Source organism: Oryzias latipes, chromosome 18, assembly GCF_002234675.1.
Source record: "Oryzias latipes chromosome 18, ASM223467v1".
NCBI classification, from domain to species: domain Eukaryota; kingdom Metazoa; phylum Chordata; class Actinopteri; order Beloniformes; family Adrianichthyidae; genus Oryzias; species Oryzias latipes.
In genome coordinates, this window is record NC_019876.2 from 13,661,826 (window position 1) to 13,685,757 (window position 23,932).

General features: G+C 45.2%; 1 protein-coding gene across 1 annotated transcript; it reads right to left on the reverse strand.

Moving 5' to 3' along the window:
* Nucleotides 1–294: 294 nt before the first annotated feature.
* On the reverse strand, nt 295–15,850 carry LOC111949322. Its single transcript, XM_023966394.1, has 7 exons — nt 15,719–15,850; nt 15,521–15,605; nt 6,777–6,972; nt 5,550–6,613; nt 4,648–5,447; nt 1,805–2,017; nt 295–1,718 (listed from the first exon to the last, which is right to left on the reverse strand). The coding sequence occupies exons 1-7, from the start codon at nt 15,741–15,743 to the stop codon at nt 1,471–1,473; spliced, it is 2,631 nt and encodes an 876-aa protein (XP_023822162.1). The 5' UTR covers nt 15,744–15,850; the 3' UTR covers nt 295–1,470.
* Nucleotides 15,851–23,932: the final 8,082 nt, after the last annotated feature.

The following is a 23,932-nucleotide window of genomic DNA, read 5'->3' on the forward strand; positions in this document are numbered from 1 at the left end:
TAAAATGTTTTTGTTATAAAAAATAAAGATTTTAATATAACATTTAAAGACTTTCCTTTTCATTATTGATAGAATTTGGAATTATTTCATATAGAAAGTGAAAAACCTTTTTTTTTCACCTTACATTAAATTAGTTTTCTATTGTTTTAAACTTATTGAAAACTCCACTGTAAAATATTTGGCTCACTTTACAAACTAACTTTTATATCAAACATTTTGTTTCCGGTTTTTAAAAAAAAAAAAAAAGTTTTTTTCTTTGCTGTCTTTAAAGTCAAATGCATCTTAAAGTCCAGGTTGGAAAAACACAACAAAATGTCATACACTTTATTAAGTACAAGTAGTATTTACAATATGTACATCATGACACATTACTGACTTTGTAATCACTGCTGCATACTTTCATCGGTATTTACAGTCAATAATACCGTATGTTGATTCAGAAATACAATATTTTCCAAACAAAACAAACCTATGGGAGAAGGAAATTCAAGTAGCCGTGCCTCAACACTAATCTATGATCATGGTACAGAGGTATGCGAGAAACACTGAACAGGTGCATCGTGGTCTGAAGACTTCCAACCACACTCAGCTGGGAGCAGAAAGTCAGTGTGAAGCAGAACTGTACAGGTTCATGTGAGTCAGTCGGCTTTGGTCTGCAGCCGTCCTCCAACAGCTACAAGTGAACATCACCGCAGCAAAATAAAAGACCGTCACCGCCTCCGAATTCCCAGAAAAAGGTTCCAAAAGGATCTTTAAGAGCACGGCTGTGACCTTCCTGTACTACATGCAGTGTGGATGCCAATATTCTATCCTTAAATACAGCAGGCTCTTCTTCAGAAATCAGCTGGTCAATGGAAAGGAGGGCTTGTTAGCGCTCATGTTCCCAGGATGCAACTTTCATGGAGAAATCAAGCTCCTTGGGCTGAAAGCATGTGTTGCATTGTTATCCATGGCTGTTCTGCACATGTTTGGGTTGCAGCCAGTTAGTTAATATATATGAGAACTGGACTGAGTGCCCCCCCCCCCCTCCCCCGGGTTTTTTCCAAAATAGGACGTACCTGCTTGAAAAATTGAACATGGAGGAGAAATAAATAATTGCAGTTGGTGAAGCGTTCAGTGCGTTCCTGATCGTGCATCACGTGCTCGGTGTGCTTGTAGCTTTGCTTGCTCCAGTTCTCATGTACAGTCAATGGTTCTGGCTAATTTTAGGACTAATCAAATCCATAACACAAGACTCCAGAGCTGCTCTGCAGTCTTCCTGTCCTGTGTGTTATGTTGCGGTTTAAAAAAAGAAATCACAGTAGTCAAACAAACCGTACTTTGTTATGTGAGGAGGCCCTAAAAACAGACTGAATTTTCTCCACACAGATCCTCTTCAGGACACAAATGCTGAAGTCTTCATCCTCCAAACCAGTTTTTCTTCTCTTCCCTGGGACTGCTGGTGGTCAACACATTGTAGGGCGCTGTGTTCTAGTTGACGGCGGCGGCGGCGCTTTCTCTCCGCCCCTGCTTCTTCAGCAGCTGGATGCGGTTGTGCACATAAAACTTGATGGCTCGCCAGTCCCTTTGGTTGCTAACCAGCAGGGGGCACAGTTCCAAGCAGCGTTCACAGTCCGCTTTGGCGGGGACGCGCAGCTCCAGGAGGTTTCTCTTTAGGTGAGTCTCTACCGCCACGCGCTCCGCCTCTGACCACGGACGCTTCAGCACCCCGCGCTTTCCTGCGGCGAGATACCAAAAGCAGGAGCAGCTGAATGCAAAGCATCGAACCAGAACCCAAATGTGATCGTTCTGAACCGACTTTTACCTGATTTGGGCGGCGTGCATCTCCTCTTGTTGGCGTTAGCTACAGGTACAGGCGGGCTGGCAGTAGGTGGAGGATTGGGCGGTTTTTTCTTCCGTGGAGGTCGCCCTGGTCCTTTCTTTTTCTCCAAAACTTCCGTTTTCACTTTGACTTCCTCTTTATCCTCCTCCCCCTCAGAATCTTCAGAAAAGGAATCTGCCGAGTTGCCGGACATGACTAGAGAATAAAGAGGTTCAATAGGTTAAATGTTGCTCCCTCAGTCTGTTCTTCTGACCAAAGCAAAACAGGATTTTCATTGGAATCTCAGGAAATGTCTTTAATTTGTAGGAAAAAAGCTTTCGACATGCAACAAATATGCCATTCATTAGCAGATTAGCTCTTGGCTGTTGTTTTAAAGACTTAAACAAACAAAGAAACATACACAAATTAGAAATAACTGATTGGAAACCAAAAAGAAAAACAGAAATGAGACTTTCTATCAAGTATTCCTCAGATGTTTTCATGAGGGTTATCTTTTTATCTCCACCCTGGTGGACATTTAGGGAAATACTTTTTGTGTTTAGCTCTTCTTTACGGAAATGAGCAGGACTTGAAACTATGCAATTCAAAATAAAAAGTGAATTTTAGTAACAACAAAAATGTGATGGGTAAAAAAAATAGAAGAATTTGTCAAATAGCATGAAAGGGAAGTATTGTTTAGTATAAAAAAATCATAATTTATTAAATAATAGATGCATTAAATCAGTGTTTTTCAACCTTTTTTGAGCCACGGCACACTTTAACCTTGACAAAAATCCTGCGGCACACCAGCATCCAAAAAATTAGATAAATAAAAAAAAAAGAAAAACTCAGTCTGTATTGATATACAGCCGCTCTGCAATCTCACATGCATTTTTGTGATAATTGTGGCAGAAAAAGCTGATGTAATAAAAGTTAAGTGAAAAGATTCAAAAACTGTTTGATGTGTGTTCGTTGTTGTTACAAGACGTTAAGAGGAGAGACTCATTGTGCACTGAGACGCTGTCACTTTAACCCAATGCATCATGGGAGATGTAAACAGCCGCCAAACGCAGAAAGACCAGCGTCTCTGAGCTTCATTGTTTTGTTCACTTGTTCGAGTCTGATACCAGATTCTATGGAAAGCTACACCGCTAAAGACGAGCTTTAGCTGATATTTTTGTTAGAACTGAGAGACTTTTTGCGCTAAATCGAAACAAGGAAGTGAATACTTTAACCACTCCTGATTGGTCAGACTGATGACATGTGATTAAGCCTTCAAGAATGATTGGTGGAGACAGTTAAAGGGCCGGGACTTTTCCTTACACAGTTATAGCTGCAGCTAAATTGCGGTATCCCGTTATTGTTATCAAAATGTCTTTAATAGAATCATATAAACACAAAGAAAAAATAATTTTATGATATTTCATATTCTTAACTTCTCAGTGTTTTATCAGGGCCTGTTTGGATGAACAAAGAGCTGATTTCCTGGAGATGGTAATAATTGCTTTTAGATCAGTTAATGAGGGCAATTTCTCACGGCACACTTGACCATCTCCCACGGCACACTAGTGTGCCGCGGCACACTGGTTGAAAAACACTGCATTAAATATCGTCTTCCTCATAAATAATTAGTTTTAGGGCTCCATGATATGAGGAAAACTCGCGATATACGATGTTAGTGATTTATATTGCGAAGACAATATAACCTGGGATATTTGAACAAATAGCAAGACAACAAAAAACATAATTTCCATTTCACTGCAGTTTAATTACATAAGAGTAAACATACCTTAAATTACACTCAAAATGAAACTAGACGACCTGGGAGGCGAGCATCTAACATAAAAGGGCTTCATCTGATTGCTCAAATGCATACATGGATTTATTTGATTTGCTAAATACTTCAAGCTGCCATCAGATTATTTTAGCACATTTAAAGTAACCAGTTATTACGATTTTCACCTTCTTTTGCGATATGCATATTGCACAGTTCAATTTCGATAAATGTGCGATTTATTGTGCAGGCCTAGTTAGTTTAGAAAAAACTAAAAACCTGAACGTATTAGACGTTTTTCTTTGAAATGAAAAATGCATAATTTTAAAGACCAACTCTGACCATCAATCTATTTTTAAAGTGTTCCCAGTGGTCTTATAATGATGATTTTGTGTTTGTTTTTTTGTTTTGTCTTGTTTTCTAGGCGATTTTCTGCAGAGCAGCAGGAGTTCATTCAGAGAATTCATTCAGAAAGTTGTGGGAGGGATACATTATTAGAGATTCATATAGATACATAGAATATATATATATATATATATATATATATATATATATATATATATATATATATATATATATATATATATTTAACCTCCTGTTTTTGTGTCTTAGTATTGGTTATTGTCTTTGTCAGATCTGTTTTTCCAGTGTGTTTTGGTTTGTTTGTAGTTGTTGTTTTTCTTTTGTCTCACTTAAATAAAATAAATAAAAATTAATTAAAAAAAAAAAAAACAGAAAAAAAGAAAGTTGTGGGCGTGGCTGGTGGGAGGGAGCAACCCCGTCCCCTCTTCCCCTCCATCCAGTGATTTTCTATCAAATAAGCTCCTTTTCAAATGATGTTTTTTCGTCTGCTCCTGATTCACAATGATATGAATAAAGAAAACTTAAGCTTAATTTAATCTATGCATACTGTCCTTTTTTGGAAAAATGGCACCAGAACAGGTCAAAAACACAAAAACATCATATTTAATCATCAGAGTAGGTCTTTCAGCAGAGCACAGAAACTACTTCTAGTTTGAAACCTCTGAGATAGATCCTGTATACATTGAATCAAAGTTCATTGATCTCTTACCGTCTAACTCCAGGCAGATGTCTTGTAAACTCATCCCCCTGAACAGCACCCCCTCCCTCTCTCCGTAAAGAACCACGCGACCCACTCGGCCCATCAGCGCCGGGTCCCGCGTGATGGCCGAGCAGCTCTGCGTCACGTGGAACTCCCGCTCCAGGAAGTCCTCCAGGCGTTTGACGGCGCCGCTCTGGCTGTCGCCCTCCTCCAGCAGCAGCAGCTGGCTGAGGATGGCGACCTGCCGCCGCACGCGCGTTCCCGTGATCACTCCGAGGTTTTTGGCTCCGCTGGCTCGGGCCAGGTTTCTCAGCAGGTCTGTGCCTCGGAGGGGGGTGGCGGGGGAGTGGTAGGGCCGGGAGAAGACGTAGGGGCTTTCGGGGTCCACGCCCACGTTGGGGCTGGTTCGCAGCAGCAGTTCTATGCAGGATTCACAGTGTGGAGGGAGAATGAGAGGCTGGACGCGACCGCGTTTGCCCAAGACACCCGCTCGGGGGAGGTGACACAGGACCTGACGCTCAAAAGGCGACAGGAGAGCCTCCGTGCTGGAGGGAGAGGCGACACTGGAGCTGGACTGAGGGCTGATCCGGTTCCGGTAGTCCTGGATGGAAAGCTTAGCCACCTCACACTCCCGGTGTCGGTTGTAGAGGATGAGCAGGGAGAGGCTGGCGTGGCAGAGCAGACGCCAAGCCTCAGCAGAGTGAGGAGAACGGGTTAGGGAGAGGAAAGAGGAGTGCTGCTGGTGACGGAGATGGTGGACCAAACAGGACAAGGACGACAGGAGCGGACTCACGTATTGCCTGTGGGGGCTGAAAAACAAAAACAGGAAAAATTCTCAGTTTAAACGAGAAAAAAGAAAAATTAGCGAAAGCTGAGCTTCAGAAATGGATTTGATGGGAATCGAACCACACCTCACGAGTTCTCCATTCTTCTCTGGTGCATCGTCTTCCCCTTCGCCGCTCAACTCCAGATCCTCGTCTGGATCCACGTCCGGCTCTGGCGTTGGAGGTGGACGCAGCTCTTCTTGATTCCTACTGTCCACATCCACCTGCTGCTGCTGCTCCTCGTGTTCCCTCTTCAACCTCCGGCCCCTTCTGGGAGTAGAGGCTGAAGGAGGAGGAGGAGACGGACTCTTGACGCGGGACACCATGGAGGGTGTGGATAGTTTGACAGCAGGTGGAGGTAAGCTACAGCCTTTCTTAGGGGCGGCGGGATGAGCTGAGGTGGGCGGGGAAAGTGACAGGGAGAAGGAAACGTTCCCAGGACCCAAACGTGAAGCCGGTGACTCCCGCTCCCTCTGGAACAGGGAGGGAGGAGCGGCGTTGGAGGGCGATGGATGCGGCACGGCGAAGGAGTGGTTGTGGGACGCGGAGGCCGTGGACGATAGGGAGTGGGGGACGCCGCCGTTCGAGGAGGAGGAGCTGTGCGAGTGCAGGTGTGCCAGCTCCATGGCGGTCCGGACCTCTGGCTGGTTGGCGTGGTACTTCTCCAGGTGTCGTGCTAGAGAGCGATAGTGGCGCCCGCAGTACGGGCAGTGCTGGGGCCGGCTCACCGCCGCTCCGCTGGAGCTGCCGATGTTTATGCTGATGTTGTTGTTGATATTTGTGGTGGGGGGCGCGAGGCTGTTGAGGGGGGGCTGGGATCCAGCTGGGGGCGCCACAGACGCCGGGTGAGTAAAGGAGGAGCAGGGGCGTACCGGCCCCCTGGGGGGAGAGGGCCCGCTCTTCTTTTTGGAGTCCACCGCTGTGGGGATCTTGCGTTTCTTCCGACGGCGCAGTATCCGCCCCCGCATCTCCTCAATGTCCTCTTCCTCATCGTCGTCGTCGTCATCGTCCTCCTCCTCTTCGTCTTCTTCGCGGTCTGAGTCACTGGGCTCCGAGTGGGTCAGTGGGGAGGATGAGGGTGACAACGACCAGGAAGGGGTGAGGTAATCAGACACAGAGAGGGAAAGCGGGTGGGGGCCACCCTCATCTTCCTGTTTGAAGAAATGTTTCAAAATAAAACAAAAAAGGATCTACATTAAAAGCCTAAAAAATAAAGGTAACTTCAAAAGAGTTTGATTAAAAAAAAGAAAAAACAGAGGCTTTAGCTTACAGAAAAATGTGTGTGTTTGTTTTTGAAATGAAATCAAAGCTCACCAATGCATTCTCCCCCCATTCCGTGAGGCTGTAGTCCACTGTGATCTCCTCCCCTTTTGCGATGTCTCGGATTGCTATGACGACCAGGCGCACCTGAGTCCCGCAGTGGACCTCTCGTATCCGGCAGTAGGGAGGCGGGTGGAAAAGCACGGGCCCCCGAACGCTGCTCGCCCCCTCGTCCCCCAGCTCTGGCACGCTGAAAAGCACAAACTGACTGATCAGTCTCATTCCTAACACTGGAGATGCAGCTGTAACAGTTTCATTAAAATAAGAGTCATCATTTACACACAGCTTGATATCACGATAACGATAAATTTGTGGTTTACTGTGCAGGCCTAATCCGAAGTCCATTTTTCTTAGTTTTCTGACACATTTAAGTATTATTTATCATGATTTGTTTTTAATAGTCTCATATCTGTCCTCGGTGAAATTTGTTCTTTACATTAGATCCATTCCCTGGGGGAGCGGTGAGCTGCAGACACAGCCGCGCTCGGTGACCATTTGGTGGTTTACCCCCCCTAATCCAAACCCTTAATGCTGAAGCAGGGAGGCATTGGGTCACATTTTTAGTCTCTGGTGTGACTCGGGCTGGAATTTGAATTCCCGACCTTTCGGGTAAGGGGTCGAGGGGGGGGGGGGGGCACTCCACCATAAGTCCACTGAGCTGGTTTTAAGGTGTCTTGATTTTCCTCTTCTTATTTTTATCATTTCGGTTTTTATTTACAGAATCTAAAAACACGTTGCTGCCAACACCAACCTGTAAATTCTGCATTTGGTTTCTCATGTTCATTTTTATTAAGGTCAGTTTAGCAGAAAGAGTGCTTCCTTACATTTCTGGGAATGGACTGAGAGTGTCATGGTGCCTCTGTCAGACTCCACCCCCTCTCCTCTCTGCTTGGTTCCCTGATTCAGCCCAGCTGCCACCACTCAACTCATCACCACCTACCTACTTAAGGAGCTCCTGGACCTGTATTCATCGCCAGTCCGTTGCCCCTGATGGTGCTCATTTTGGTCTTACGACTAGTAGTTCTTGCCAAGCTACCTTGTTCCAAGCCTGTACCTAACGTATCTTCTTACCTGTCTCCAGGAAACCCCAAACCATGGGTGGTCGCCTGAATCCGTCGCTATCTGGAACCCTCACTCAGTCTGCTTCACCGGTCTCACCACGAGCCTCTGCCGATCATCCAACTCCACAGGTCTCCGCCGACGCTGCCCTACGGAGGGATCCACCAGTGACGCCACAAAATCCAGTCTCTCGTTGGGACCACACAGAAACTGCTCACTCCTTAACTGTGCTGGCAATTAAATCTTCTTACTCACCTCACCAGCTTGCTCCTGTGTTTGCTTCCGGGTTCCAGCATCTGGGTCTCTAATGTTCTGAAATCATGACAGAACGGACTGGCCATAACCCCGACCCAGCAGACCCGGAAGATCTTCGTCAGACCATCACCCAACAAGGATTATTTTTGGAACTCCTCTACAGCGCCGTCACTCGGATCACTACTGTTCAAGAGGATTTTTTATCACAAATGAAAGGTACCACACAAACTATTACCGAACTAACCAAACCCCATGCTAGTTCTGCTCCAGGATCTTCCCTACCATTTTCCGGCAACACCGCTGCTTCCGCCTCCGAGTCATTCGCCGCTCCAGAAAACATCCGGCTGCAACCGGAACCTTTCTCCGGGGACGTGGAAGCCTGCGGAGGATTTTTACTGCAGTGCCAACTGATTTGTCAACAAGCCCCTCGTTATTATCAGTCGGACCTCAGTAAGATTACACTAATCATTAACTCTCTCAGAAATAAAGCTCTTCAGTGGGCCCAAGCTTACCTTTCCACCAACCCCATCAGCCAAATCACGTATGAACATTTCCTCCGTGAGTTTCGCCAGATTTTCGACCAACCACGCAAGCAGGAGGAAGCTACCCGGCGGTTACTCGCACTAAAACAACGTAACCGACCGGTTAGCGATCACATTATAGATTTCCGTATTCTGGCGGTAGAGGCTGGCTGGCCCGATCTACCCCTGAAAGGGATCTTTTACCAATCACTCAACGAACAAATCAAGGATCACCTTTGCTCTCAACCCGAAGCGAACACCTTTGAAGAATTAATCTCCGCGGCGCTCCGTTCCGACATCAGGCTGCGGGAGCGACAAAACGAACGTACCCCCAAACTCCTACGTTCCTCTGTTAATCACGTCCAGCGCTCCGACACCCCCGCTGCTCCTAAATCTCCGGACGAGTCCATGAAAGTCGGACATTCTAAATTATCAGAGGGAGAACGTCGCAGACGACGTGATGAGGGATCCTGTTTTTATTGCGGTAATAAGGGTCATTTGGTCTCTTCCTGCTCGCTTCGTTCTAAGCCCCCGGGCCCCTCGCCAGATGACAGGCCGCAAGCAGTAACTAACTTCAATCATTCTGGTAAAGATTTTTTATTTGTCCCTGTCAAGCTTTGTTTAGATCTCCATGTTCACGATTCACGCGCCCTTGTCGACTCCGGGGCAGAACAGAGCCTTATTGACCAGCAGCTTGTTGATAATCTGTCTATCCCCACAGAACCTCTGGATAGACCTATCGAAGCCTCCGGGTTGGGTGGCCAGCACTTATCCCGCATCACTCATCGCACCAAACCCATCATGCTCGTTTCATCAGGCAATCATCGTGAGTCCATCCGTTTTCTCGTCACTCAGTCATCCCACACTCCCATTATACTTGGATTTTCATGGCTGAAGTTACATAACCCACAGTTTGACTGGTCCCAAGGATCAGTCATCAAATGGAGTCCATATTGTCTTGCTAACTGTCTACTGTCTGCCCTTCCCACGGTAACCTCCCATAGCGCCAAGTGTCCTAGTCAGGTTGATTTGTCCGGCATTCCTCACTGTTATCATGATTTGAAGGCCGTTTTTAGCAAAACTAAAGCCAGTGCTCTTCCCCCCCATAGACCATATGATTGTGCTATTAATTTACTGCCGGGCGCCCCTTTACCCAAGGGCCGTTTGTTTAACTTATCCGGTCCTGAGAAGACAGCAATGGAAGAGTACATCCAGGAGGCCCTCTCTCTGGGGCACATTCGGCCATCCTCCTCCCCTGTGGGAGCCAGATTCTTTTTTGTTGAGAAAAAGGATAAATCACTCAGACCCTGCATTGACTACCGGGAACTAAACCAAATCACCATAAAGGATAAATATTCCCTGCCATTAATCACCTCGGTTTTTGATTCCGTCCAAAAGGCCCGAATTTTCACCAAGTTAGATCTCCGTAATGCCTATCATTTAGTCCGCGTTAAGGACGGTGATGAATGGAAAACTGCCTTTAACACTCCTCTAGGGCATTATGAGTATTTAGTCATGCCCTTTGGTCTCACCAATGCCCCGGCAGTTTTCCAAAGGTTGGTCAACGACGTCCTTCGCGACTTCATTAACCGGTTTGTTTTCGTCTACCTCGACGATATCCTAGTTTATTCCCACGATCAGACTCAACACGAACACCACTTCCGTTTGGTGCTAGAAAGACTGCTAGAAAACCAGCTCTTTGTAAAACATGAAAAGTGCGAATTCCACGCCTCCACCGTACAGTTTCTTGGCTACATCATCGAGGCTGGCTGTATTCGTCCGGACCCCTCAAAAATTGAGGCAGTTACTAATTGGGACCCTCCGGAGAGTCGTAAGAAGCTACAGCAATTTCTAGGCTTTGCTAATTTCTACAGGCGATTCATACGCAACTACAGCAGCATTGCCACACCTCTGACACGCCTTACCTCCACTAAACTCCCTTTTGTCTGGTCCTCCGAAGCTCAACAGGCTTTTGACAAATTAAAGAATCTTTTTGTATCTGCTCCTATCCTCATCCAACCGGACCCCTCACGTCAGTTCATAGTCGAAGTGGACGCCTCTGACTCTGGGGTAGGAGCAGTTCTTTCCCAGAAGGAGGAAAGCTCTGGCAAGTTGAAACCTTGTGCTTTCTTCTCCCGTAAATTGTCCCCTTCAGAACAGAACTATGACGTTGGAAACCGGGAGCTCCTAGCTATCAAGCTAGCTTTGGAAGAGTGGCGTCACTGGTTGGAGGGAGCCGAGCAGCCATTCATCGTGTGGACAGATCATAAGAACCTGGCCTACCTCCGCTCGGCTAAAAGACTCAACTCAAGGCAAGCTCGTTGGTGTCTTTTCTTTGACCGCTTTAATTTTACCATCACCTACAGACCAGGCTCCCGTAACATCAAGCCCGACGCTCTCTCTCGGAAATACAGTCCTTCGGAGAACACTCCCTCATCCATCATTCCGTCTTCATGCATCATCGGTAGTGTCACCTGGGATATCGAAACTAAGGTACTTCAGGCCCAGACTGGGGACGCTAACCATCCACCCGTACCCAGGGAAACATTGTTCGTGCCAACTCCCCTCCGTCCAGAAGTTATTTCCTGGGGGCACACTTCCCGTGTGGCATGCCATGGTGGGGTTCATAGGACCCTCAACCTCCTTCGCAAGAGGTTTTTCTGGCCGTCGATGGAGAAAGACGTACGCGAGTACATCTCGGCATGCACCACCTGTGCCCGATCAAAGACGTCCTCCTCGGCCCCTGCAGGGTTACTCTATCCTCTACCAACGCCTAACCGACCCTGGTCCCATCTAGCTATGGACTTCGTCACCGGGTTACCCCCATCCAAAGGTAACACCGTCATCCTCACGGTTATCGACCGGTTTTCCAAAATGGCCCATTTCATTCCACTTCCTAAATTGCCCACCGCCACTGAAACCGCTGATATTATGGTCAATCATGTTTTTCGCCATCACGGTATCCCTATGGATATTGTCTCTGACCGTGGTCCCCAGTTCATTTCCCAGGTCTGGAAAGCCTTCTGCACGGCCTTGGGGGCCACGGTCAGCCTCACATCTGGATATCACCCCCAGTCCAACGGCCAAGCGGAGAGAGCGAACCAGGAACTGGAGGCAGCACTCCGCTGCCTGGCGGCACAGAATCAGCAGGACTGGTCCCAATACCTCATGTGGATTGAGTATGTCCATAATACTCATCCCTCCACTGCTACTGGGATCTCCCCTTTTGAGGCCGCCCTCGGGTACTCACCACCTCTGTTTCCGTCACAGGAACTGGACTTGGCAGTGCCTTCCGTCCAACATCACATCCAGCGGTGCCAACGCATCTGGACTCAGACGAAGGCCGCTCTCCTCCGCACCAAGGAGAGCAACTGCCGCATTGCCAATCGACACAGGGTGGTGGGTCCCGATTACCAACCTGGACAACGGGTTTGGCTCTCCACACGCAACATCCCCATCCAAGCCACCTCCAAGAAACTGGCTCCTCGTTTCATCGGTCCATATGTCATCGAGAAACTCATCAACCCCTCCTGCGTCCGACTCCGTCTTCCCAAAGCCCTTAAGATACACCCGTCGTTTCATGTCTCGCAGGTCAAGCCAGTCCAGGACAGTCCTCTGTGCCCGCCGTCCGCTTCCCCGCCGCCCGCCCGGCTCATCGATGGTGCTCCGGCTTACGACGTCAATCGGATCCTGGATGTCCGTCGTCGGGGTCGCGGATTCCAGTTCCTGGTCGACTGGGTGGGCTACGGGCCGGAGGAGCGCTCCTGGATTTCCCGCTCTCTCGTTTTGGACCCCTCGCTCATTGAGGATTTCTACCGGGCCCACCCAGATCGCCGCCCTTGACCGCCTGGAGGCGGTCGTTGAGGGGGGGGTACTGTCATGGTGCCTCTGTCAGACTCCACCCCCTCTCCTCTCTGCTTGGTTCCCTGATTCAGCCCAGCTGCCACCACTCAACTCATCACCACCTACCTACTTAAGGAGCTCCTGGACCTGTATTCATCGCCAGTCCGTTGCCCCTGATGGTGCTCATTTTGGTCTTACGACTAGTAGTTCTTGCCAAGCTACCTTGTTCCAAGCCTGTACCTAACGTATCTTCTTACCTGTCTCCAGGAAACCCCAAACCACGGGTGGTCGCCTGAATCCGTCGCTATCTGGAACCCTCACTCAGTCTGCTTCACCGGTCTCACCACGAGCCTTTGCCGATCATCCAACTCCACAGGTCTCCGCCGACGCTGCCCTACGGAGGGATCCACCAGTGACGCCACAAAATCCAGTCTCTCGTTGGGACCACACAGAAACTGCTCACTCCTTAACTGTGCTGGCAATTAAATCTTCTTACTCACCTCACCAGCTTGCTCCTGTGTTTGCTTCCGGGTTCCAGCATCTGGGTCTCTAATGTTCTGAAATCATGACAGAGAGCACCTTGGGGTCTGGCTGGAGCTAGAATTTAGACCAGTGGTCCCCAACCTTTTTGTCACCGCGGACCGGTACAACGCAAGACACGTTTACCGCGGACCTGTTAAAGGCAGATTTCCCTTTTTTAACCGGTGCAGGTTCCTCTTCTGTCCCTTCATTAGACTGTTTCCCCCTTGTCAAAGCAACTTTCTAAAGAAGTTTGTTTTGGGCATTTGAGTTTAATTTCAGCGGGTGTATCACGTGATGTTTGGAGTCGCGACTTTGACGTGCGTTAAGTGTGACCGATGTAACAGAGAGAATCCGGTCACTTTTCAAAATAAAACGTTTTTTAAAAAAAAAAAACTCAAATGGAAATTATTTTTCTTTCTGTGCGTCCCGGTGCCAAAATTTCCCACGGCCCAGTGCCAAGTGTCCCGGTGGTTGGGGACCACTGATCTAGACGGTCTCTGCAGGACAACATGAGACTCTTCCACCAAAACAAGTCAAGGCCCAGACACGCTCCCAGCTGTAACTGGATGATTTGGGGCATGACGCAAAAGCTATTTATTTGGCAAAAACTTGTAAGATCAAAGGTCCTCAAGTGGCACTTTATTTTGAAAACAGAGGATTCCCATTGAATTAGTGGTTTCAGTCCCTAAAAGGCTCTGTGTCAGCTTGTGGACTCCAGGTCTATCTTTGTTGCTGCTCTGCTATTGCATGCTGGGTGAGAAATCCATTTTATCAATAAATTCACATTTTTAATTTAAGAAAATATATTTTTGGGAGAATCACAGCTCTCTGCGTTGTTCAGAGTAAGATCAGCCCATCCGTCTCTCACAATGCGCAGGCGTACAAATGGCGGCTAGTAAAGAGAAGCTTGTTACCAAAACAGCAACAGTATCTTCACTTGTATGGAACTGGTTTCGGTTTTGTTCAGGGTCCTAGACTTAACACTCGCCAGTCACGACCAATTTTTTCCGTTTGACAAGTAAAAGTCAGCGGGCTTCTCGCCACATGGCGAGTAAAAGTTTGAGCTAAATTAGTCGTGTTTATTAGCCGTCCTTTTGGTGAATTTCTTCAATGCTCCTCCTTACACAACACGTCAGACTTGGAGCATCAAACTGCAAAGTCTGTTTGAAGGCTGTTGCTCCCAAAAGTAGGAGTACGACAAATTTGATTCAACGCCTGGAACAGTGTTTCTCTGTACCAGATCATAAAGCTAGCATCTCACCTGCCGCATTGTTTGACAAACATTTTGACCGCTGGTATTTAGTTGAACTTTGTGTTCAGACCAACTTCCACACGATTGAATAAAACTATTTTTCAAGTAAAGGGAGGGATAAAAAATATTTTAATGTTTTTTTAAATCAGCAAAAAATAGAGATTTTATTTTCGGCTGTTTCACACAGCCCTACGCTCAGAGGTGTCGTCGCCTTCCAACAAGATCAAGCTCCAAAAAACTGATTGGCGAGAGTGGTTGCCATAGAAATGCTGACAGACCAACTCGGACCAATCGCGGCTCCAACATGGCGACGCCCGTAACATGAAAAAAGGCGGCTGAATTGACTTAATTTAGTTGGAGTCAGAGGTAAAGCCATTTTCTCTGAGTGATGTCACACTCGCTCAGTCCACTTCTCATATACAGTCAATGGTTTGACGTCAAAAGTCACCAAAGGCTTCCGATACTGACAGAGAAAGTCACTCATTTGGAAAAAGGAAGGCCCGTACACACCGGGACGAATATTCACCAGCGTTTTTCGCCACTTTTTTTGTGTTCACACCCAGGCGATTTTCGCTGACGATAAGCCGAGTGAACATGCAATTTCATTCCCTGACGTTAGATGGCGCTTAATGTAAAACAGAAATACTCCTGTACACAAGGTGGCGCTGCGCAACTTTACAGTTCTTAAAGTCGCTTTTCACTCAGAAGAAGAGAGCAAGTATTTACGCGCTTGTCAGAATCAAACAAAGAAAACATGAATATTTCAAGCACCAGTTGCTCCAACTGGTGCTTGGTTCGGGGATATTTTAGAATGTCCGTCATTATTTCTTCGCGGCAGTGTAGACGCTACTTGGCGTCTATCTTCTTCGCTGGTATGTGTTCTCAGCAAGGCAGTTTTGTGTTTGAGCGCCCCCAAGTTGTGTTTTACTGTAACTTCAGAAGCTCCAGACACGTGTGCAAAAGCGCCATTCTCATTGGTCGAATAGATTTCGACGCGACGCGTCAAACCCAAAAAACGAACCCGAGGCGTTTTTTAAGAAGTGACGCTTTGACGCGTGGCGTTTTTTCGTGTCGGTGTGCACACTCACATTGGTGCCCTTTGTTTAGTCACGAGGCGTTAAACGTCGGCGAAAATCGCGGGCGAAATTCGTCCCGGTGTGAATAGGCCATAAGGTCTGAAAAGTTGCTCAATTTAGCAACACTGTGAGTTTTGCCCAACTGTTTCACAATCCTCTGGGTTTTCCACAAACACACATGCATAGGTGACTACAGAAAGCTTTGCTCACCAGAGCTGAGTGGGATCAGGGAGGTAGTAGGGGCTGTCAGGTGGGGGTAGGCGATCTTCTGCACCCTCTGGGTACTGTCCATCACCTTAGTACGAGAAAAATATGAAGGATTTTCTCATTTCCATAACAGCAACTAGGAATTCAGGGTGACATTTAGCCTCACAGCATCAGAAGAAGACATGGCGTGCGCAGACGTACCAGGACTGTAGCTGTGCTCCGACATGCTCTCCTCCTCCTCATCTTCTGTCACGTATGCACGGTCGCACACCTTCACGGGCGTCCCCTTCCTCTTTCTCCCACACACACGCCTGTAGAAACAAAAGCCATTTGTTTATCCCAGAGAAGCATTTTGTAAGGAAAAACGAAAAGCAACGCTCTAGTATGAGGTGCCGTGTAGGACATTATTCAGAATTAGCATTCACATACACATGTGAAATCTCTCACACACACTAGTGAAATGCTTGTATACATACAACTGAAAATGTATTCATTCACATACACATGTGAAATCTCTCACATACACATGTGAAATCTCTCACATACACATGTGAAATGCTCTCACACACACTACTGAAAATGCTCTCACATACACATGTGAAATGCTCTCACACACACTACTGAAAATGCTCTCACATACACTAATGAAAATGCTCTCACACACACTACTGAAAATGCTCTCACATACACATGTGAAAATGCTCTCACATACACATGTGAAAATGCTCTCACACACACTATCCAAAATCCTCTCACATACACATGTGAAAATTTCAATAAAAACGGAAGGCATTTCAGTAGAAACGTTTTTTTTTTTACTTTATTGTTAGAAACGAAGTTGCTCGACTGAAGGCATTTCAGTGGAAATGAACCTGTGTCCGAATTCCTGCCCTGATCCCTAACTACTAAAACCCTATATAGTGCAGAACTATATAGTTCTATATAGTTCTCTGAATTTAAAAGCAATTCAGACACCCGTGCTCAGTACTTTTTTCTTTTGGGTGTTGTTCATAACGCGCTTGATACGGAAACAAAGTGGCGCATTACCGCCACCACCTGGTCTGGAGGCGAACTACTCCTATTTAACGCGGAGAATGACACTTATTTGTCAGAGTAAAAACATAATAAATATGAACATTTTACAGAGACTATTTATGAATCTTCTGTGTTCTGATCATGGAAAACGTGACTGATTTATAAATAATTAAATTACAAACACTTTGGTGTTGATTTAATGTATTTGTTCATAAATAAACCCCCAAGTTATTTTTTCATGCCAATATTTATTTTGTTTTTGTGCCACTGAACGATTAACGGGCTCTTGCAAGGAGGCATTTTTTTCTGTAGTTTTCTTGCACCTTACTGAAAATGGCTTTGAAAATGAATCTGTCCGTGTTCCTGGCAATAATTCAACCGTTTTTCGTGAGATCAAACTGAAAACGAGCAGATATGCAGCATCACAGGACGGCAAGGAGAAGCAGACATCTCAGAAGATTTCCTCTGGATGCCCTGACCAGACAGAATAACTTGTGAGTTAAACTTAAAGCTTTTTTTTTAGTTAAACCTAAACTTTAACTTAAACTTTGTTACTAATCATGCTCAAGGTTACACAGTCTGCTGAGTAAGAGTTTAACATTCTTTTTCAAGTGACTTGTGTAGTCCAATTACATGAAACACTTGTGAGTTCAAAGTTTAGAATTTTTTATTCAGAGTCAAACCATATCACTTGTTTTAAACAAAAACAAAACAAAAACTTTCATTTTTAAAAGTTTAAATGAAAATCCAAAAACCCAGCCAAATAAAAACCACGAGATTTTCCAGAATTAATAAATACTTCATAATCTAAAATGTAAGACATCAAAATAAATAGAAACATTAAAAAATGTGATTTAATTTCCTCAATGAAATAATTAATGTTGCATTTTCCAGGGTCTTCCACGTCTCTACTGCTTTACCAACACAAAGGTGTCTGTCCTGGCCCTTTACGCTGACGGTCAGTCCGACACAAGACTGGATTTTCGGTTGACCCGCAGGACCATCGAGCATCTGGGTCGATGGTCCTGAAGCATCAGCTTCGGGTTCCTCACACTCTGGGGGGTCACAGGAGACTGACGTCCTGGTGTTTCTTTTCTGGCTGGCGTGTGGCACATCTTACAGTGTGGTAGCCAGAGTCTTTGACATGACACGGTCCACCGTGAGCGATGTTGTCCACAGGACGGCAGACCGCATCCTCCAGCTGATGAGCAGGGTCACCCAGCTTCCCAGTGGGAATGAACTACCATAAGTCGCCTCTGGATTTTAGCAGCTCGCTTGGTCTTTCTCCTTCCAAAGGGTCACAAGGAGCATTGATGGCTGCCACATAAGAATAAAGGCCCTAAAAGATAATGCAGCTTGTTATTTTAACAGGAAGCTTTTTTATTCCATTAAAATGCATGCTGTATGTGACTCTAATGCCAAATTTATAGATATTTTTGTTGAGAATCCAGGATCAATCCATGATTCACAGGTTCTACGTAAAAGCCCAATTTATGTAAATCAAACAAACCCACCTGAAGGATCCTTTTGGGTGATGGTGGGTATCCCTGCATTGCACATTCCATCATGCTGCTGACACCCTACAGGGAACCCATGAGGAATGCCATCGAGGCATTTACAACCAGAACCACTCCAGAACACGCTCTGTTGTGAAGAGAGCATTTGGCATGATAAAGATGAGGAGGAGAGCAATATTTCTGGGGGCACTGGAAGTAAAACCAACCTTTGCAATGAAAATCATTGCCTGCAGTTCAATTCTGCACATTCTGTGCATCAGCAAAGGCGACTGCTTAGCCACAGATGTTGAGCCACAGCAGGACAACACCAGGAACATGCAGGACGAGCAGAGTCACGTCTGTCTGCAAGGACAAATCTTTGCTTTCCTTTCAGCTCCAACTGTGACACACATGACTCTAGAAGACCAGGATTATTGTTAACATGTATAAAAATAAATATTAACATATAAAACGAAATTCTAAATATGTACATCTGATATTTATATGAAAATCCTTTTAAGATTGTTAAAAATAGCTCAGATTTAAATAATACATGTAAATTATTCATTTTTGTTCATACATTTATTAAACAAATTGGAAAAACAATGGCTGCATTACATTTTAGAACAATAATTTCAACTCAAGTAAACTTAACAGACTCTCCTGTCGCTGTTCCTCCCTTCTAGCCCTTTCCTCCTCTCTCTTCTGGGTCTTTAACATAGACCTTTAACCCAGTTCGACAACGATTAACCGTTTATTAAAATGAAGTCAAATCTGATCATATGTCTCTACCCATCTGGCACGAGCTAGCTTGAAAACAAACAGGCTATCTTTCTCCATCCGCAAATGGATCGGATTTTCCTCATCCTCGTCTGTCCCTACATATATGAACACATTTAAAACATGTGTTAATAACTTGTGACCACGGTTAGAAGTCACTGCTTTTTGATGTAATATCTAGCGTTTGTTTTTAGCCTTCGGCGCTAATTCGCGTTAGCGTTAGCTTTAGCATTACTGAAATTGATGAGCTTCAAAACAATCTAGGTTGTTGATTGAGGAATATAACATATTAAACACATCATCATAAGTATTTACAAATATATTTTACAACAGATACTGGATATTTTTTAATATACTTACACGTTTCTGTGGTTTTCCTTGCGCAACCGGCTGCCATTTTCGAATGATTCAGATGAATGATTATCTCGCGATAATCAGCCAACTTCCGTTTCTACTGAAATGCCTTCCGTTTCTGTCGAAAATTTCAGTAGTGTGTGTGAGAGGATTTCAGTAGTGTGTGTGAGAGGATTTCAGTAGTGTGTGTGAGAGGATTTCAGTAGTGTGTGTGAGAGGATTTCAGTAGTGTGTGTGAGAGCATTTTGGATAGTGTATGTGAGAGCATTTTCACATGTGTATGTGAGAGGATTTTCACGTGTGTGTGAGAGGATTTTCACGTGTGTGTGAGAGGATTTCAGTAGTGTGTGTGAGAGGATTTCAGTAGTGTGTGTGAGAGCATTTCACATGTGTATGTGAGAGCATTTTCAGTAGTGTGTGTGAGAGCATTTCACATGTGTATGTGAGAGATTTCACATGTGTATGTGAGAGATTTCACATGTGTATGTGAGAGATTTCACATGTGTATGTGAATGAATACATTTTCAGTTGTATGTATACAAGCATTTCACTAGTGTGTGTGAGAGATTTCACATGTGTATGTGAATGCTAATTCTGAATAATGTCCTACACGGCACCTCATACTCTAGGGCTTCTGCATGCCAAGAAGTGAAACCCCAGCTTTGTCTGTTCATATCACCGTCATCAGGGGCTGCAACACACCGTTTGTCTGGGAACGGCAAAGTGCTACAGAGGCAAAGGGAAAAGCATTACAACTGTTAGGCTTAAAACGACATAACATGATGATCAGTTTCACAATGTGACGTTTCTCCTATGCTGTCAAAGCCATTTTTGAGCTTTAATAAAACATATCAAGTGGTTATTTTTAATATTTAACCCTTTATTAGCTTTAATGAATATGGTGAAAAGCATCCCAGTCCTTCAACCGCTGAATCCTCATCAAAGTATGAAACATTTTAGTCAACCCTTTTGACACAGTTCATTTAACACAGTCAGTCATTTCTTTCTTTTTCTAAAAATGATCCAGAAAGATGAAATGATCAGCTGTTTAACGAACAACAAATCTAAAAACAGACAATCATAAATTAGCTCTAATAAGGTTTGTGCCGATGGACGATACCATCGTGATGCCACGCCGCCGCCACGCTGCGAGCTGCGGTTACATGTACAATATATCTTGATCGGATCAATGGTTGGATTAGAATTCAACCGTGTACATGGGCCCAGAAAACCTTTTTCCGATTGTAACAAACGTTCACATGGTCACACTTTCGGTCTGAATAAATCATTCGCACATGCGCAGTAGTGTTTGAAATACCGGAAGAGGAAATGAGTTCCGCTTATCTGGCAGCTCGGTAATATACGACATGATCTTCTAAATGTGCTTTTATTAATGTTACAGTTATTATGAAGCGCCTGTTCGTTCATCATTTTAATTTTAATCTGTGCGGTCAGTGCTTTTTCTGTAGAAGAACGGAGCCGGAAGAAGCCAGGGGTAGGAGATGCTAACACACGCTAACAACATTTAGCCTTTGATGAACATAAAATCCATGCGGGAACTACTGCAATCTCCAGCTTGGCTGAACGTAAATATGTGGGATTAACATCAGCCTTTATTTTGTCGGGACACGACTGGAAACACAAATCCATATGATTGTTTGAACGGTTTTTAAGGACTGAGGGACATTTCTGCTTTGAACAGCTCACACATTGCCCCAAAGCCGCTGTGTGAGCTGATGGTCCGAGCTCTGCCCGGACACACACTTTTACTGGAAGACCCGGTTCTCCTGAGTTTGGTAGCTTGTTCACCTAGAGCTGCGGGACGGATTGCAGTTCGAAGTCTCATCAACACATTGGTAGTGCAGACCCCACCCTTACATTGACGTGTTATTCCTTAACAAATATTAATACTTTATTTGTAATATTATTACCCTTTTTCCACTTTCCTCCATTTTTGGCAAAAAAAGTCTGCTAAATCATAAATCTCACTGTCATTTTGTAGATTTATTTAGAAGGTAAAATTGTTAGAGAAAAACTTACAATTAACACTTGTGCTACTACTTTATATGACCCCATCCTTACTTTGACGTGTTCTCCTACCATGACAAAGGTGGATAAAGGTGCAAAGATTTCATATAATCCATGGACACCAGTGAAGATCACAAATCATTGAAGAAAAAAGGTTCAGAGCACTGTCTAGTGGGTCAAGATGACCCAACTCCCAGTGGTAAAGTCCCTAGGATAGCACAAGGGTTACTAGGCATTGTCAGTACATTTATTTTTTGCTGTTCCTAATCCAACTCTTCTTTTTCTTGGGATCCACATCCATTGTGGTAAACAGTGTGTTACTAACCAGCACAGACATGTCACTGTTTTAACAGGCAGACCGAGTACCTGTTTGAAGACATTTGTGATGTCAGTCAAATGACACATTAATTAATATAGTCAAGTTATTTTCCATTTCATTTTTTCCATTGGTTGTTTAATTATTTTTTTTAATCCCACTCCAAGGAAAATCGTGTTTTTGGTGTATTTATTTATTCAAATTGTGGTAAGTTAGAAGCAGATGAAAAAACGCTTGTAGTTATGACAAAATAGCTACAATCAACAGAGCACAAGCTTCCTGCTCCACCTCATTTTCATGCATCCACTTGCAGAACATGTTCTTGTTCATTTTTTTCCCCACAAAGTTTTCTTTAACCGACATTATTGAAGTTATAAACTGGCCTATCGGATGCCTTCATAAAAGCCTGTGGAGCTGGACTCAGGCTCCAAACGGTACGGCGGGGTAGCTCCACTATTGCTAGCCATTTTTGTTGCACCAGTACTGTTGGGTTGGGGGTGTGAGGCAAGGTTATTATAGTTAACGAAAACAAACGAAAAAACTAGAACTGAAAAAAAAATTTCGTCAACTAAATAAAAATAAAAACGAGAGTTTTAAAAAAAAACGAAAACTAACTAAAACTGTTTGTTGTGTGTATAAAACGAACTGAAACTAAATAATATTAACCCCAAAAAATACTTCGTTTTCGTCTTTGTTAATACATAAGTCTTTTGGGTTGAAATAAAATCTATTTACTTCACGCTGCTAGTTTTACTGTGTATTTGGCCCCTACGGTAGAGGGCTGCATTGGGATTGGGTCCCGCGGCAGGACCCAATCCAAATCTCGCGGGATTGGGCGGTTTGAATTGTGCTGCGGGCGGGAGCGGGCGGCAAAAAAAACCCGCGGGACCAGTGCTGCCATGAATATCTCATGAATATATATTAGCGGACTACGTTAGGCTGTGCAGCTGTTGGATTCGTATGTACTGAAGCTCCGTGAACGCACCAGGTAGAGACGCCCAATGGCCCCTGTCAGCTAACCTGTTGTTGTTGGTGTGCAACGCCCCGCCCCGCCTCTTAGGCTACGTTCACACTGCAGGCTGAAACGACCCAATTCCGAATTTTTTGCCCCTAAGTGGCCCAATTCCGATCTTTTCATGACAGTCTGAATGACACAGATCCGATCTTTTCAATTGCGACCCAGGCCCCGTGGGTTTGCCGTCCTGATTCCGAATTGTAGCCGTTCTTTTCAATTGCGACCGCCGTCTGACCGGCCAGGCGACTTGATTCCAAACTGTACGTCATCGACACGCAACAAACGTCATCATTTTGCATTGAAGTAGGCGGGAACGAGAACGTAAACATCAACCATGGTGGACGATGCTGCTAAGACGAGTCAGTGGAAGGGAAGCGATGTCCCCGATTGGATTAATATTTGGGGTGACAGCTCGATTCAGGCCAAACTCCAGGGCTCTTATTGCAACTGGGCGGTTTTTGAAAAAAATTCCAGCTAAATGGCAGAGCGTGGTGTTGAACCTTTCCCGCGATGACTTTTTTTTCTTTCTCCCCTTTCGACCGTGGTCAGAAGCGCGGGGGACCCGAGGCGATCCTCCTCCTCCTCCCTGTTCTGATCCTTAGATTCTCCAGAACGGGTTGATAAAGAGTCCATAGCATTTATTCTGGGGGAAACCTTCTTTTATTACCGTCCTCCGTAACACACGACATGAATGCGCGCCCACACTGCCCCCCCCCCCCCTTATTCTCTATCGCGGCACGCGCTTGCACACACGCGGGCGCGCGGCCCCAACACATACACACTTCCTTTCCACAACAGTGGGTACAGACGATCCCGACTCCATTGCCTTCTTAAAATGAGAAGATTGTAATTGTGCTGCTCCTTCGTGAAAATAAATTTAATATTACAAAAAGAGCTCCGCTTTTGACAACACTGTTGTTGACATCCATTGTTAACGTTTGCTCCGCAAACAACAAGTGACGTCGTTCACCGTTGAGTATTCTTCTGGCTTCTAAGCATGCGGGTCTCGTTTGGGTCGTGTCACGGTCACACTGGAGATCACAAAAGTTCGGATTTACTTGGAAATGTGAACGGTCTAGCAAACAATTCGGATTTTTTCAAAAAATCCGAATTGAATATTAAGCCCTGCAGTGTGAACGTAGCCTTAGTGTGTTCTTTAAAGCCTGATACCGCGGTCGCGTGCAGGCGGAGCTACGAGCTAAAGTTCTGGTCTGATCGCTGCATGGAGCGATGTGTGCATCAATGCATGGTAGACACGAAGAATGTGGAGAGATCAGGTTTATTATTTTGAAGAGTTCTACTTGGTAATCATGTTTCCATGTTTGATTTCATAAAATCATCCGAGAAAGTCTCTGCTTCAACTCCTGCAGTCAAAACTGCGTCTGAATCTG